The sequence below is a fragment of the Phyllostomus discolor genome, chromosome 7, assembly GCF_004126475.2.
Source record: "Phyllostomus discolor isolate MPI-MPIP mPhyDis1 chromosome 7, mPhyDis1.pri.v3, whole genome shotgun sequence".
NCBI lineage: Eukaryota > Metazoa > Chordata > Mammalia > Chiroptera > Phyllostomidae > Phyllostomus > Phyllostomus discolor.
In genome coordinates this window covers 137,023,535-137,038,724 of record NC_040909.2, presented here as the reverse complement: position 1 = coordinate 137,038,724, position 15,190 = coordinate 137,023,535, and the positions used below count along the sequence as shown (strand labels likewise).

Below are 15,190 nucleotides of genomic sequence, written 5' to 3'. Positions count from 1 at the left end.
GCTGCACGAGGGAGGGAATGTGGCGGCCTTTTGCCCATGCGGGGTCTCTTGTCCTGTGTCTCCCTGGGAGTCTCAGAGTCAGCCTGCCACTTTCCACGCACGCGCACACACATGCACATGCATGCACATGCATGCACACACACACACATACTCACACGTGCACGCACAAAGTCCTTCGGGATCTCAGTGGGGTTACGTTGACAGTGTAGATGGATTTCAGGAGAACCAGCCCCTCATCGCGTGTTCCCGCGCACATGTGTGTGTGTGTGTGTGTGTGGCACTCCCAGCTTCCCGTGTGCCGGCCTCACTCGTCCTCCATGAGGGGTGTCCCTGCGTGCTCCGTGTCCCCGTGCCGTGGCAGGCGGTGCTGCTTTAAAAGGCTTAGTTTCCAGGGGGGTGCTGCTAGCACGCGGGAGCTCAGCTGGCCTTCGGGTGCTCACCTTGTGCCCACCCCGTACCCGGGGCCCTGCTGAGCCCGCCGGTCCGCTGGTGCAGCAGCCGGTCTCACGGACTCGCTGGGTCTTCTCGTCGGCCGTGCCACTGGGGAGTGAAGGCAGTTTCGCTTCTTCTCCAGCCCGGGTGCGCTCCATTCGTGCGTCGCAGCGCCACACGGAGCAGAGCGGTGCGAGCGGTCCCCCTCGCCTGGTGGGGGGGTGGGGACGGGGGGCGGCACCCGGCTCTCTCGGTCGGCTGACCTCAGCAGGCCCTGGGTGCCGCCGCCCGCCCCCCCCCCCCGCCGCTGCAGGCGCCCTCCCCCACTCCCGTGTGCTGACAGCGTCTGTCAGGCCTGGGGCTGGCGTGTGTCCACTGCTCTTTTTGTTACATCCACTGAGGTGGCCATGTGTATGTTTTTGTTTCAATTTCTTTGCGCGGAGAACTGTGTTGACGGGCTTTCCGATGCTGGGCCGGCTCCGCACCCCTGGGGCAGACCTCGGCGGGCAGCGCCGCCCCGCCCTCCTGGAGCGGCTGGTCCGGTTCCTAAAGCGGCTTCGGGGGGACGTGCTCGTCGGCGACTGGACGCGAGGGGCGTGTGTCTGCGGCCGCGGGGCAGCCCCTCCCTCTGCACCACCGACTCGGGGAGGGAGGGAGGGAGGGAGGGAGGGAGTGGGGGAGAGCTAGCTCCCTGGCTGGTTTTTGGGGAGGTTTCCGGCAGAGTCGCTGTTACTTCTTTCTCCCACGAGGGCTGGGATGGACTCGGAGAGTGTGTGTCACCTGGGGCTCCCGAGAGGGACGCACTGTCCACCGCGGAGAAGCCAGAGGATGTTTGGGGCGTCCCCTCCCCCTCTGTGGGGCCTCGCGGGCGCGCCTCTCACAGGGTTCTTGCCTTTCACCCGAGCTCTTAAATGCGTGGGAACTAAGTTTTTTCACAGCGTTGCCGTTTTCCTGCCGATGACACAGGCGCCCCAGCGACAGCGCCCCCTCTTCCCGGCGCCGACCGCGTGCGTCGTCTCCCTTGTCCCTGGCGGCCAGCGTGGCTGCGGGTTTCTGGTTCCGCCGGGCTTCGCAGAGGGCCGGCTCCCGGGCTCACCGACTTCCCTATCGATTCCCTGGTTTCTGTGTCATCGATTTCCGCTTGGCTGTTTGTTATTTCTCTCTCTTTTTTTTTTTTTACTTTGGATTTAATTTGATCTTCTCTTTGTAATTTCTTAAAGCAGAAGCTGAAGTCATAAATTTGAGAGTTTTCTTTTTTTTCCCTAATACGTCTTTAGTTCTGTAAAGTTTCCCGTCAGCGCTGCTGCTGGCATCTCGCCAGTTTTGGTTTCCTGCGATTTCCCTCGGTTCCCCATAATTCCTAATTTCCATTTAATCTTTTCTTTGACCTGAGGGCTGTTGGACAGGGTGTTGTTAACTATCTGGGGCTCTGGCAGGCCCCTTTCTGCCGCTGACTGCTGATGCGACGCCCCCGTGGTCAGAGACCACACTCCGTGGGACGTGCACCCTTTGGGCCCACAGCCAGGAACGTGGTCCGTGTGGGTCCCTGTCTCACGTGCTCGGGGCCACGGCGCCCGCTGTGCGGTGCGGTGAGGTCAGGTGGCTTAACGCTGTCTCTCTCGAGTCTTTGACGCCGTGGCTGACCCCCTCTTTGCTTGCTGTGCGGATTATTGGGAGCGGGGCGTGGATTATTGGGAGCGGGGCGTGGAGACATCCAACTACAGCCGTGGGTTTCTCCGGTTGTGTGGGCAGCTCCACCGGGTTTTACTTGACACGCTAGAAGCTCTCTCGCTGGGGCCACAGGCATCGAGGACTCTCCTGTCCGTCGGGTGCGTGGCCGCCGGTGCAGTTGGGAAATGACACTCGGAACTTCCCGGTAGCGGTGGCCCTGAGGGCGGCCCGGCCACCCCGGCCCTCTCGACGAGGGCTGGGCCTGACGCGCCTTTCCTGCGCGTCCAGTTTCGGCCGTTCCTGTCTGTGGGCCTGAGACGCCCTCCTCGTGAGCAGCACCACGGAGCCGGCTCTCGTGCTGTTGTGTCGGGCCCACTGCCACCCGGCCTCGCGGCCTTTCCTGTGGTGGTGACCGTGCTCGGGCTGCGGCCCCTCACCTCCCGCTCCTTTCTGTCTGTCCCCGGCCTTTGCTCTGCTCTCCTCTCTGGCCGCCATCTCCCACAGTCAATGGGCGTTCCCGTGGTTCCGTTTTCACTGGGACCGCTTGACACCCCCCTGGTGGGGCGGGGCGGGGCCCCGGCGGCCGAGGCCTGTGCCCGCCCCTGCCTCTCCTCGGCCCGTCGGGCGCACTCCCGCCCTCTCGGAGCCTGCACCCTGCACGTCCCTGTCGGGAAGTGACCGTCTCGGTAGCGAGCCGTGTGCCTGGCTCCCTCCGGTAGGCGTCGTGAAGCACGTCGGGCCTGTCTGTCCTGGCCGGGGAGACAGGTGAGGGGACACGGCACCTGTCCCGGGGGCGTGAGTCCGGGAGCACTGCCCTGGCAGGCGGTCCCCAGAGGAGGTGGCTGAGCTGGATGGTGACACGTGTGAGGGGACACCAAAGGTCTGGCCAAGGCCATGTGCAGGCGGGAGGGCGTGTGCCCATGCGTGTGGGGGCCAGCCCCCACCCCGTCCCCTGGCCCCGGCCTCCCTCCATCTCGTGGCTCTGCCAGCTGCTGCTGAGGCCTCCCCTCCACCCCCGTCCCTGCGTCACCGCCCGCGGTCTCTCTGGCCGGCCGTCCGACCGACCCTCTGAACCTGTGAGCTGGGCTGTCTGCCCCTCTTCTGCTTCACCGCCCCCCCCAGCGACTCCCCATCTCAGAGTGTGTCCTGGGTCCCCTCTGCCTCCCGCCCCAGCCTCACAGGCCTCTGTCCCTCCCCTGTCCTGCCCAGCTCAGCCCTTGCTTGCCTGTCCGCCCGGCCCGGACAGTTCTGCTGCTCACACAGGCCCCGCGGCCCCCGGCGGCCTCTCCGGCACCTGCTGTCCTGTGGCCTCTGCTCTGCAGAGTCGGGCCTGCCCCCGAGGGTGCGAGGCCACCCGCCCGGACTGCGAGCCTCCCGACAGCGGGCGCGGTGCCAGCCGTTCCGGCTGGTTTCCTTCCAGAAGTGCGTGTGTCCTCTCGGGGCCAGCGTCCGGCTCCCAGGCAGAGCTGGGTGCAGGGGCCAGGGGGAGCGGCTGTGGGCATTGGCTGACCGATGGCCTGGCCCAGAGGCCCCGAGGCGGCTGCTCACTGTAGCTGCGGGGTGGCGGTGGCTGCAGGGGTAGGCGGCACGCCCGGGGGCCCTGGCGATGCTCTAGGGCGGCCGTGGGTGGGCAGGGTGGTGTGTGGGCAGGTAGCTGCCGTCCCGTGGACCTGCGGGCCCGTCCCCCAAGCGACCCTCACCACCCCCACCCCAGCTCCGTCTGCCCTCAGGCCCCCACTCCCTCGGGTCCCCACGCCCTCGCACCCCCACCTGCTCGCCCCGATCGCAGGGCCTCGGGGCCTCGGCAGCCCGTCACTCTGGGAGACTTATCTTCATCGACTTTTGTTTTAATGGCCCCAGTCAACGCTGAGCGCTGTCTAGCATTTACTTTGGATTTCAGTTAAAACCTGCTTAAGCTGCCAGCCTGTGGAGAGGCAGAGGCAAAGACCCGGTGTGGGCACCGGGCTGGCACCGCTCGCCAGGGAGGCCTGGCCGCGGGTGCCGAGGACCTGCCGTCTGGCGCGAGGCCCTGGCCCGTGGCCTTGGGAGGGGCCTGGTCGTGAGCCCGCCGGTGGGCTTCTGGGGGGTGCTGCGCTGGGGGGGCAGGCCTCGGGCCGGAGGAGACGGGGCCCCCTCGGCCCCCGCCCCCCCCCCCCCCCCACGGAGACGCTCTGCAGACAGCCCTGGCTCGGCGTGGCCCTGGGGACCCCGAGTGGCATCAGGAGGTGACGGGGTCGTGGGGGACAGCGGGGGAGCTCCTGGGACCGAGGTGGGGCAGCCATGCAGACGCCGCAGTGAGGAGGTTTGGGGGCCGTCCCGGGCGCCCTCCTGAGGCTCAGCCGGGGCCGCCTCGTCGCCTTCTCGGGCGTGCACCTCCCCCTCCACGGAGCCCCTGAAGCTCCCGTAGCGAGGGCTCCACCAGGCTCTGAGCTTCTGAGCCCCCCCCGGGTGTCTGGCTGCACCGAGAATGACGCGCGGGCCCCTGGGCCCCTGGCCCTTTTCTAGAACCAGCCCCCCCCGGGTTCCAGCCCCTTCCCGGCCAGGTGGGGCCCTGAGAAACGGGGAAGCTGCACCCTTCACCTTGCTGGTGCCTGTGTGCGGGAGGGGAGGCCCACCTGCCTGGAGGGCGTGGCCTCGGTGTCTCCCCCCCCCCCCCCCAACCTGGCCTCCAGGCCCTCACCTCAGCCCCCGGCTCCTTCCCGCCCCTCCCACGGGCCTCAGACCCGTGAGTGCCTCCTGTCCGCTCCCGCTGCGGGGCCTGACCCTCGGACCCATGCAGCTTGAGCCCTCCACTGTCCTTTCCTGTCTCCTCCTCCTGAGGCCACATTCCATCGCCCTCACCTCCTTCCCTGCCTGGGTCAAGCCTCCCTTGAGGCCCTGGCTGGTCTCCCCTGGGCCCCAGAGCCTCGGGAGGGTTGGATGAGAGCCTTGACCATTCAGACGGAAAGGAGTGGTGTGGGCTGCCTGTCGCTGCCTCTGGCACCCACGCAGTGTTAAAGGAAAACCCTGGACAAGCATCACCCTATTTCCCGTTCAGTCAAAGACCGAGTAGAAGTCTGGCCGGGCTCATTCCTGAGCCCCATCTGCTTTTGGGGAGCCATGTGTTGGGGGGCCTGTGGTGACCTCAGGACTCGGAGAGGCTGCGGTTCCCTCCCGGTGGCAGCTGCCCCTCCCTCCAGGCCGGCCTGCTCAGTGTGCGTGGGCCCCCGGAGTCCTGTCCCCAGGAGTCCTGTCCCCACGGCCCCAGGGCCTCTGGGCTCCGAGCAGAAGCCAGGCCCCCCGGCCTGCCCGCCCCGCTTGCTAAGCAAACGCTTGCTGCTCAGAAGAGGACGGTGCGGAGATGATTGAATTATTTAAGAGAACAAACTGTTCCCAGGCACCCTGATTTGCATGCCGGCCCTGCACGCGCTCCCCGCGAGCCCGGCCGCTCCCCCGTCCACCTCCCCGAGGCCGCAGCCCCTCTGCAGGCCGCCCCCCTGCGGCGTTCGCCCTGCACTCTGACCACCGCTGGGCAATCACCACCCCTCCTGGGATGCATGTGTGGCTGGGCCTCCCCCCGCGGTGGGGCCAGGAGGGAGGACCTGTCTTGCAGGTGGACACGGCTGTGCCTAGTCCCACTTCAGAAACCCCGTCTCTCCCCTCAGGGGTACCCCCGAATTCTGAGCCTGAGCGCGGGGAGGGGAAGGGGTGCTTGTGGCCCCAGGTGGGGCGGATGGCTCTGGGCTCCGGAGCTGGGAACCAGAGGGTGGTGGCACAGGGCTTGGAGCGGGGCTGTGCCTGGGAGGGGAGGGCGAGGCCGGGGCTGGGCAGCCTGGCACTCAGGGCATCCCCGTGGGGCCAGGGGCGACCCAGCCTGGAGAGCAGGGGCCCGGGGGGTGGGCAGCTTCTCTGCTCTGAGCCTGCTCCGCCCCTGCATCCGCCACCTGCGGCAGCCGCTGGGAGGCCTGGGCTCCGTGGGCCTGGGGTCAGAATGGGGTCCTTGCCCCGGAGGTGGTTGACCCCGGAAAGGGATTGAAAGCTCCTGGCAGCCCTGTGTGTGTGTGTGTGTGTGTGTGTGGTCAGCAGGGAGTGTGTGCCATCGCCACCTTCCAGCCCAGAGCTCAGCTCTGAGGAGCCCAAGCACTTGCCGCTTGAACGTGGCCCTGCCGGTCCTCGTGAAGATGCGCTTGTCACGTGACGAGGCCAGCAGGTTTCGGGCCGTGCTTCGTTGGCCTGGCTTGTAGCCCCCGAGTGTGCGGACACGGGGTGCGCGGTCTCTGCTTGGCCTCTGCCCTGAACCCCACGAGGGGTGCAGGCGGGCCTGGCTGGCCTGGGTCGCCCCCAGGCGAAGGCCAAAGACGCCTGCCCCTGAGTGAGGAGCCCCGCCCCCGCCCAGGATGCTGCCCTGAGGCTGGAGGTGCCTCCTGCTAATCAAGCAGAAGGCTCGGCGGGCAGTCCTTCCCACGCTGCTTCCAAGCAGCCCGGCTTTCCTCCTGGAAGCGGCAGTGTCGGCCCCGAGAGGGGTGTGCCGCTTCTCGTGGGACCGTAAGAGGTCGCTCGGTCAAACAGGAGGGGGTGGGCAGTGGGTGGATGGAGGGTGGATGGAGGGCAGGAAGCCTGCAGAGCCTGGAGAGGCCCTTGTGCGCCGGCCCCGCTGGGCACCGGGCAGTGGGGGGAGCGCTGCCCAGGCACTGGGCCCCAGGACTCGGCTGGTGGGGGCAGACCCCCCCCAGGGAAATGCAAAGCGCTGAGACCGGGGAGCAGGGTGCCGGAGGAGGCGGGCTGAGGGGCAGCCGGGTGGGCAGCGCCCAGTTGGGGGCAGCGCCCAGCCTGTGCAAAGGCCCAGGAGCGGGCGATGGCCGCACAGCCGCCCCCACACCTGCGGGACCCTCCTGCATGCCTCCCGCCGAGGTGGGGGGGCGGGCCCTGCGGGGGAGGGGTCCGAGGCTGATGACCCAGGGCAGCGCAGCAAGGACAAGGCCGGACGCAGAGCCGGGGGAGCAGGGGCCCTGCCTGGGTGGCAGCGGCCTTCGCTGTATTTAGACGGCCTGGGAGAAGATGAGAAACGAGAGACTGGAGAGGTAGAGACGTTGCTCGGGGAGGGACGGACGAGCCGCCGTAAACCCTCTGCTGTTCCCAGAGGCTGTTCCCAGAGGCTGTCTCTGCACCACGCTGCCGGCCAGCAGGCACGCTTTCCCTCCCCTCCTGCTTCTCCCCTGGTTTGTCTCCCGCCTCCCGCTGTCCGGGGTGCTCGTCCGGGACGAGGAGCTGCAGACCGCGGGCTCAGGAGAGGCACTGTCCCCAGTGGGCGAGGTGTTCCCTGGGCAGAGAGCGGTGCCCTCCCGTTCCCGTCGGGAAGGACAGGAGGCCCGCCCCACACCCACTCCCACGCGCAGGGCGGCCCTGGGCGCGCCAGCCCCCGGCCGCCCGCCAGTCCCTGCTGAAAGGCGAGAGTTCAGCTAGGCGAGCGCTGGGGGCCTGTGTGCATTCAGCTGAGCGCTGTGACCAAGAGCCTCTGAGGTCAGGGGTGCCTGCCCAGCCCATGACCCCTCCCACCCACCCATGGCCCGCCTTGGAGCCACGTGGGTGTGGCTCCCCCCTCCTCTGCTCCGTGGTCCCTTTAGTCCTGTCAGCCAGGAGATGGGGGTATGTTTGTGGCCCAGCTTTGCAGGTATCACTTGCCCCCCTACTTCTGACCGGCTGGGACTCAGTCCGAGTCACACCCCCCACCCCGGCTGGCTGCGCTCTGGCGGTGAGCCCGGGAGAAACGGCAGTGGTTCGGTGAACACCCAGCCAGCCTCCATGGGCCTTCTCGAGCTCCAGTGTTCCCTGAGGGGCGACCCGGGAAGGCCCCTGGTGGAGGGGCCTGTGCGCAGAGCCTTGGGGATCGGGGCAGCAGAGCTGGGGGTCAAGTGCAGAGAGAGACAGTGGGGCCCAGCGCGAGGGACGGTGGGTGCAAATGGCAGCAGAGGCCACCGGCCGCACGGGGCCCTCGGGCGCCCAGGAGCCCCTGCCCCGAGGCTGGTGCTGCCCACACGCAGCCTCCGAGCCCGGGCAGCCTGCTCACGTGCCCCGGGCTGGCCGGCGGCCACGTTTGTGGGTGTTTCCTCCCCCCCGTACCCGGACCTCAGCCCTCTCTCAGACACGTCCCCTCCGCCCCCCGCACCAGCCCCCGGCTGGAGGCTGCGTCATCCTGTCTCCAGACAAGGGAGCAGAAGCTCTGGCTTCCGAGGGGGCTCCCCCGCCGTCCGGTGGGCAGCCGTGTGGCTGGAGAACCCTGGCCCGGTGGAGGCCGAGCAAGCGCAGCCGTGGGCAGGGGGTGTGGTGGTGGTGGTGACCTGTGCGCCTTCGCAGCTGAAGTTGGTGGTTCACCACTTTCCACAGGCAGCCACGGGCCCCGCCGGGAGGCAGCCCAGAGGCCTGCCTGCGGGGGTCCCCCCTTGCCGCCCTGCAGGCTCACCACGCACTGCCCTCGGGGCGCAGGGCCCGTCTCCGACGCCCGTGCCAGGGCCAGCTCGGGCCTCCCTACGCGGAACTCCAGGCGGCACGGTCTCCTCTCCAACCGCCTTGATTTTCATCCGCTCCCTTTAATCTTTAATGCACAGTTGTAAAAGTAAATCATTCACCCGAGGGAGCGAGGTCGCCCCTCCGAGCTGTTGCTGGCTGAGGGCGATCGCAGGTGCGGGCCTTGAGCAGCCGCCCTCCCCGGTGCGGGGAGGGAGCCATGTTCCGGGCCGCAGGGCCCCGCGGAGCCCTGGCAGGGCGCGGGGCCGGGGTTGGGGGCAGGGCCTGGGTCTGGGCGGCAGGGCCGGCCTCCCCCGCCTGTGGGTCGCCCTCTGTCTCAGCCAGCTCCGCCGCCACAGAGGCCCCCTTCCCACACTGCTGAGGCCCCAAGGGAGGGGGGGCAAGGGCGATGGCCGGGAGCCCACCACCCAGGCTGTGCGCCGCCTCTTTGCCTTAAGACCCTCGCTCAGAACGCTGCCGCCGCCCCACCTCCCGGGCCCTGCTGCTGCCTCTAGCCTCTTGCTCGGACTCTCCCTCCATAGACAGACGGTGGAGTAGCCAGGCACGGTTCCGAACGCCTCGACTCGGGGACCCCGCCGTTGGCGCAGTCGGTCCGGACTTGCGGGAGTGGGTGGGTGTGCGGGAGCAGCTGTGTGTTGTGTGACGGGGGGTGGGACACGGAGGTACAGCTGCCGGAGACCCTGGATTGCTGTGCTGCTTTTGGCTCTGAGCTCCCTAACGGCCAAGAGGAAAAGGCCCGTTACCTGGCTCTCACTGGTAGAGGGAAAAGTGCCGCCTCGGCATTGGAGAGGGGTCACCACTTTGTCCTGGACAACCGGAAATCACAGGGTTCTGCACCGGGTGCGCCTGTGCCGTTGTCTCCCAGAGGCCCCCAGGCTGGCTGCGGGCGGGGACGGGGGGGTAGGGAGGGAAGCGCGACCGAGAGACAGGGCCGAGGTGCCCCAGCTGTCATCCCGGGTCCCGAGTCCCGCCTGTCTTTTTCTCCACTTGAACCTCTTTGGCCTCATCCAAGGCGTGACGGAGCTCCTTGATTAATCCCCAGGCCGAGGCTTGCGGGAGTGAAACCTGACTGTGAAACTCGGGCTCCCCGAGATTTATGTGGCCTGGGCGGCAGCGCGCCTGCAGAGACGGGAGAGGCAGACACGCTGCAGCCGGAGGTGCACTCGCCTCCCTGTTCCTCCCGGGCGCCCCTCCTGCACCGTTCTGAGGCTTTGACATTCTTTATCCAAAATTAGACGTTCGCGCCTGGAGTCTGCTTGGCCATCATGTTTTTTACAGTCACCCAAGGCCGGGGGGGGGGTGTCCTCACGGGGGAGGGGATCCCTGGGGGAAGGAAGGCCTCCCCTGCCAGGCCGTGGGCGCCCGTGCTAAGGAGCAGGCGTACAGTACAGGTTGTTGGGTGGGCCCGCCTAGCGAGAGACCCACAGCTCACTCCTCGCTGTCACAGAAAAGGGATTTGCACGGGACCTTGGGGCCTGCTGACACTTCCGGGGCTCCTTCATCCACTGCGGGAGCCTGGGGTCCCGCCCAGCTTCACCCCTCGCCCGCCCGCACCTGGCCCCGCTCACCTGTGTGCGGGCAGGTGGCGGGGCAGTGCTGGCCTGGCGCAGTGGGGGTGGGGGAGGGGGTTGGCTGTGCTGGGCTGCTGGGGGGCTGGGAGCCGCCGGGTCAGGGCAGCTCCTTCCACTGCGCTTGCTCTGTCGCTCTGCACCTTCTCCTGGGCTCTCGGGGTCACGGAGACCTCCGGGTGAGACCTCCGGGTGAGGTGCACGGGGTCGGGCAGCAGACACTGAGGACCGCGCCTCAGAGGGAGCCGCCCCTGCTCCTGGGTGCCGACAGGGCCGCGGGCGCACGCAGCTCCTGCACGTGCTGCCAGGAGCCCGTCTGGGAAGGAGGGCTTCTCTGGCCCCGCGGGCCAGCCTGCCCTCCCCACCACCCTTCTCTGAGCTCCCCCACCCCAGGAAGCCCCTCCCCACCGTGGCCCCCCTGGGCCCAAAGGCAGGCGGGCCCCGGGGCTTCCCATCTCCTCGAGTCTGCCCCAGGGGGCCCTGTGGGCCCCCCCTCCCCTCGCGACCCCTTCTAGCCGAGTCTCCGCCAGCCCGCCCCGGGCCAAGGCGTGACCTGGGAGGGGTCCTGGGCCAGCCAGCGAAGTGGAGGCCGCGACTCCGGCCGTGTTAACCGTGCAGGGGAACTGGGGCTGGGGGCGGGGGCCAGGAGGTGGGTCGCAGCCTGATCTAAGGATTCGGGGAAGAGACTGATCTGCCCCTGCGAGACCTTCTCCACGAGGTTCTCCTGCGTGAACGTTCTCCTCCATGGAAGCCCGCAGGACCCAGAGCCAGGGGGTGGCAGGTTGGTCCTCGTGGTCCGTACCCCCAGCCACAGGCTGAGTGAGGCCCCGAAGGAGGCGGGCACAGACTGGGGTTCCGGCCTGGGCACCGCAGGCCCCGAAGCCCACTCACCCCTTCACTCATTCACTCACTCATTCACTCCTTCATTCACTCGCTCACTCTCTCACTCAGTCACTCACTCATTCACTCACTCACACGCTCACACACCCATTCATCCACTCACTCACTCATTCACTCACCCATTTACCTATTCACACACTCATCCACTCACACATACTCACACACTCATTCATTCCTTACCCATTTACCCGTTCACCCACTCATTCACTCACTCACTCACACACACTCACACTCACACACCCATTCATCCACTCATCCACTCATTCGCTCACTCACACACTCACTCACTCATACACTCATTCTCTCACCCATTCACTCACTCATTTATACACTCACTTGCTCCCTCACTCATTCCCTCACACGTCTGTTCATCCGTGCAAAAACCTGACCTAGCATGAGAGTCAGGAACCTGGCCTGGCTCCTGGAGATGGGGCACCCCAAAGCTCCTGGACCCCCCGGGGAGCAGGAAGGCAGGTGGTTAATAGTTAAGCAGGTGGGTCACCAGGACAGCGCCAGGGGAGGTGTTGAGGCTGTGGAGAAAGTGGCAGGAGAGGAAGGGAGAGGGGCATGTACAGGCCTGGAGCTCAGAGTGTCGGAGTGTCCAGGCCGCGTTCCTGTTGGGGCCGGGGGGCCCCCGCTTCCACCTCCCCAGCCCCAGCGGCTGCACCCCCACCCCGCCCTGCCGGGCTGCACCCCCACCCTGTCCCCCTCCTCAAGGCCAGCTCCTCTTTCCCACCTCCTCCTGCTCCTGCGGCCACGTGGCCTCTCTGACACCCCCTCCTGCCCCCGCTATCCCTCGTGAGGCCCTCTGAGGTGACGCCAGGCCCGTCCGGACACTGTGGCTGTCGCTCCCTCCGTCAGTCCCTCTCGAGGGGCTCCGCCTGGAGGGACGCGCCCCGGTGCCCGGGCACAGCGTGAGCGGGGAACTCGGGCTGCGTCTCGGCCACCGAGGGCGGCCGTGATAACAGACAGGGGTGGGGAGACGCGGGACCGTTGCTGTGGGCAGCTGTGGGGGCAGGGCGGGGGCATATGGAGTTTTTGGGAAACTCCTTACTTCTGTCAACTGTCCGAAGGGTTTACAACGTGCTGTGAAAGCTTATGATTTTAAAGACACGGGGAGAGGCTTGATCTGAAGAGGCTTTCCCAGGAAAGTGGTTTCGAGGGGAATTCGGTGGGGGGTTGCCGGCCTACAGGCACACCCGCCCCCAGTGTCACCGGCAGTGCGTGTGGCAGGGGCACACGTCTGTGCCCAGCACCCAGCCTGGCATGGGGGGCGTGGCAGCCTTGGTGGATGAAGGGCTGAGGCAATGAACGGACGGATGGACGGATGAAGGAAAAAACGAACGAGCAGGCGGGTGTCGGGGAGGCCACCTCGGCAGTGCCCGGACCGCCTCGCGCCCTGTGTCCTCTGCAGACGTGCTGGTGGACGGACAGCCGTGTGACTGCCAGGCGGCGGCCTGCCGGGTGGGCGACCCCATTCGCCTGGAGGTGCGGCTGACCAACCGGAGCCCGCGCAGCGTCGGGCCCTTCGCCCTCACCGTGGTCCCCTACCAGGACCACCAGAACGGCGTGCACAACTACGACCTGCACGGCGCCATCTCCTTCGTGGGCTCCAGCACCTTCTACCTGGACGCGGTGCGTGGTGCTCCGGGACCCCCCCCCCGCCCTCTGTGCTGGCCCTCTTCCGGACAGCCGCTTCCCTGCGCCCCGAGTCCTGGGGGTGAGCCCAGGGTGCACGGGCAGCCCCGCAGAACGTTGGGGAGACACGGCGAGCGGAGGAACCGGGGACGGCTGAGCTCCTGCTCCAGCCGCCGCCGCACTGCCCCATGCACTCACCTCCTCCCTGCGTAGTGTGGCCACGGCAGGGGCCCCGGGGGGACCGATGAGGTCACAGGGCTCCTCCCCCACCTCCCAGCCCCCACGCACCCCCTCACCACCTGAACCCGGAATGGCCCAGGGAGGGAGGTGCTGTGAGCTCGTCCTGGAGACAGAGGCTGAGTCTCTGGGAGGCGCAGCGACTGCCTGGGACAGCGCGGTCCGGTGCTCGCCCGCCCCCGGGGCCCCGGGTGCACGCAGGCCCGGGGACTCCTGGCGGCGTCGGGGCCCCGCTGCTCCGAGCCGACGCCCCCTCCTCCCCCCTCCCGCCCCGCAGGTGCAGCCTTCCAGCCAGTCGGCCTGCCTCGGGGCCCTCCTGTTCCTGGCCACGGGCGACTTCTTCCTGCGTATACGGTTCCATGAGGACGGCTCGAGCAGGGAGCTGCCGCCGTCCTGGTTCTGCCTGCCCAGCGTGCACGTGCGCGCCCTGGAGGGGCAGGCCTGAGCCGGCCGCTGGGCCCTGTGCGTGTTGGGGGGTGGCCCGCCCCCACTCCCCAGCAGGGGTGAGCCTCTGCTGCTCTCCTGTCCCGCCGCCAGCCCCCCAGCCCCAGCGCTCGGCACCCCTTCTCCTGCCCAGCGTCCTTTTCGGGCCCTGCGGGTGCCCCGGTGTGGCCGCTTTGCCCGGCCCGCACTGCCCGCTGGGGCTGCTTCTCCGCCGGGGCCTGATGCTGACCAGACCCCAGAGGGTGGCGCCCACCCAGCCCAGGCCCCAGGCCCCTGCCCCTGTTCCTGGGACCCTGGGAGGACAGCCCAGCCCGGGTGGGCCTGTTCCAGGCCCTGGCTGCCCGAGTGTCTGTGACAAGGTCTCCAATAAAGGGCCTGGCTCCCTGCTGGTCTGCCTGCCTCCGTTCGCCTGCGCGCCCAGGCTCCGGGGCCGCGCCCCACCCAGGTGGGGGTTCTATCCCGGGGGGGGGGGCATGGACAGAAACCCCCGTGACACCCACATGGCTGGTGGCCAGCAGGGCTGGGCCCGTGTCTGTCCTGAGACCCCTGAGCCCCCCTTCCCTGCATGTGCCCCTTGGGCCTGGCCCCCAGCCTCTGGCTTCCTCTTCTCCCTGGTGACGCTGGTCCCAGTCCCTCCGGGGCTCTGCGGGCTGGGTCCAGGCCCCACACACTGGGCTCGCTGTGGTTTTGCAGGCGGCCTGCTGCCCCGAGGTGCCCGCTGGCAGGGGGGCGGGGGCAGGAGTCCAGCCCAGCCCGGTGCCTTGAGCTGCACGGGGCTGCCAGTTGCACGTGGTGGCCACGCCCTCCACTCCCTGCGCCTCCATCTCCGAAGGCCGCACCCTCCCTGCAGCCCTGTCCTAGCAGGCCACCCTCCCCTTGTCCCGGACGGGAGGAAGGCACGGGCCTCGGCCACCCCTGGCTGTCCGGCACAGGCTGGCCCAGGAAGGGCCTCGGCTCCAGGGTCCCAGGGAGACCCTGCAGCAGGGCTCTGGGTGCGAGCGGCTGGGCTGGGCGCGGGGCGTTCTCGGGGCAGTGAGGGAGCCGTGCCGGGTGGCCGCTGCTGTGAACTTGGCCCTGATGTCCTCGGGGGACCTTGGGGCAGAGGGAGAGTCCCCCTGCCCCCTAGGATAAGAACCCCCAATTGAGGGGGAGCAAGCTGGCCCGTGCGTCCTCCACCCCCAGTCCCTTCCTGCACGTCCGTCAGACAGCAGACGCCAGCCTCGGGCCCCCGGACACCGGAGTTCCCAGGAGCCGTGGGGGCAGGCGTGGGGAGGGGCCCGTCTAGGTGTTCGCCCCTGCCCCTGTCCCGGGCACGGAGCTCCTGTGTCTCTTGGGACTTCCTGCCAACAGGAGCGTCTCTTGTCGGAACAAGGTGGCTCTGGGTGGGCCGCTGGGTGGCGTCGGGTGGGGGGAGAACTGGTCCCCGGACGGACCCAGCGTGGTCAGAGGCTGGGAGTGGTCAGCCCTGCCCGCCCTCCGTGGATGGAGTTCAGGGCCGATCCCGTGGGGAGCCTTGCCCGGACGTCCCGGCCGCGGGCTGCGGAGAGCCCCCAGGTGGGCGAGCGTGCGCCTGCCGGCAGCGCTGCACCCGGGGCCCTTCCGGACCTGCCCCGCGCTCCTCTCGGTCCCTTGTCACCTGTGTCCTTCGTCATCGCCCTTGAGGCCAGCGGGGAAATGTAAGTGAAGCGTTTCCGAGTTCTCTGAGCTGTGGTCGCACGTTCGAACCTGGGGCGGCCGTGGGAACCCCGCGTACAGCTGGCTGGTTAGAGGTGCGGGTGGCCCGGACTTGGCCTGGG

The 15,190-nt window shown here is 68.3% G+C and overlaps 1 protein-coding gene across 2 annotated transcripts in view; it reads left to right on the top strand.

The window, feature by feature from the left end:
• The window catches only part of TRAPPC9 (trafficking protein particle complex 9), a 154,136-nt gene extending 140,350 nt beyond the window's left edge, over positions 1 to 13,786 (top strand). For both annotated transcript variants that reach the window (XM_028533660.2, XM_028533659.2), the window contains 2 exons: positions 12,490 to 12,710; positions 13,228 to 13,786. In XM_028533660.2, coding sequence (XP_028389461.1) covers positions 12,490 to 12,710; positions 13,228 to 13,395 — 389 coding nt within the window. In that variant the 3' untranslated portion in view covers positions 13,396 to 13,786. The remainder of the gene's footprint in view (positions 1 to 12,489; positions 12,711 to 13,227) is intronic.
• Positions 13,787 to 15,190: the final 1,404 nt, after the last annotated feature.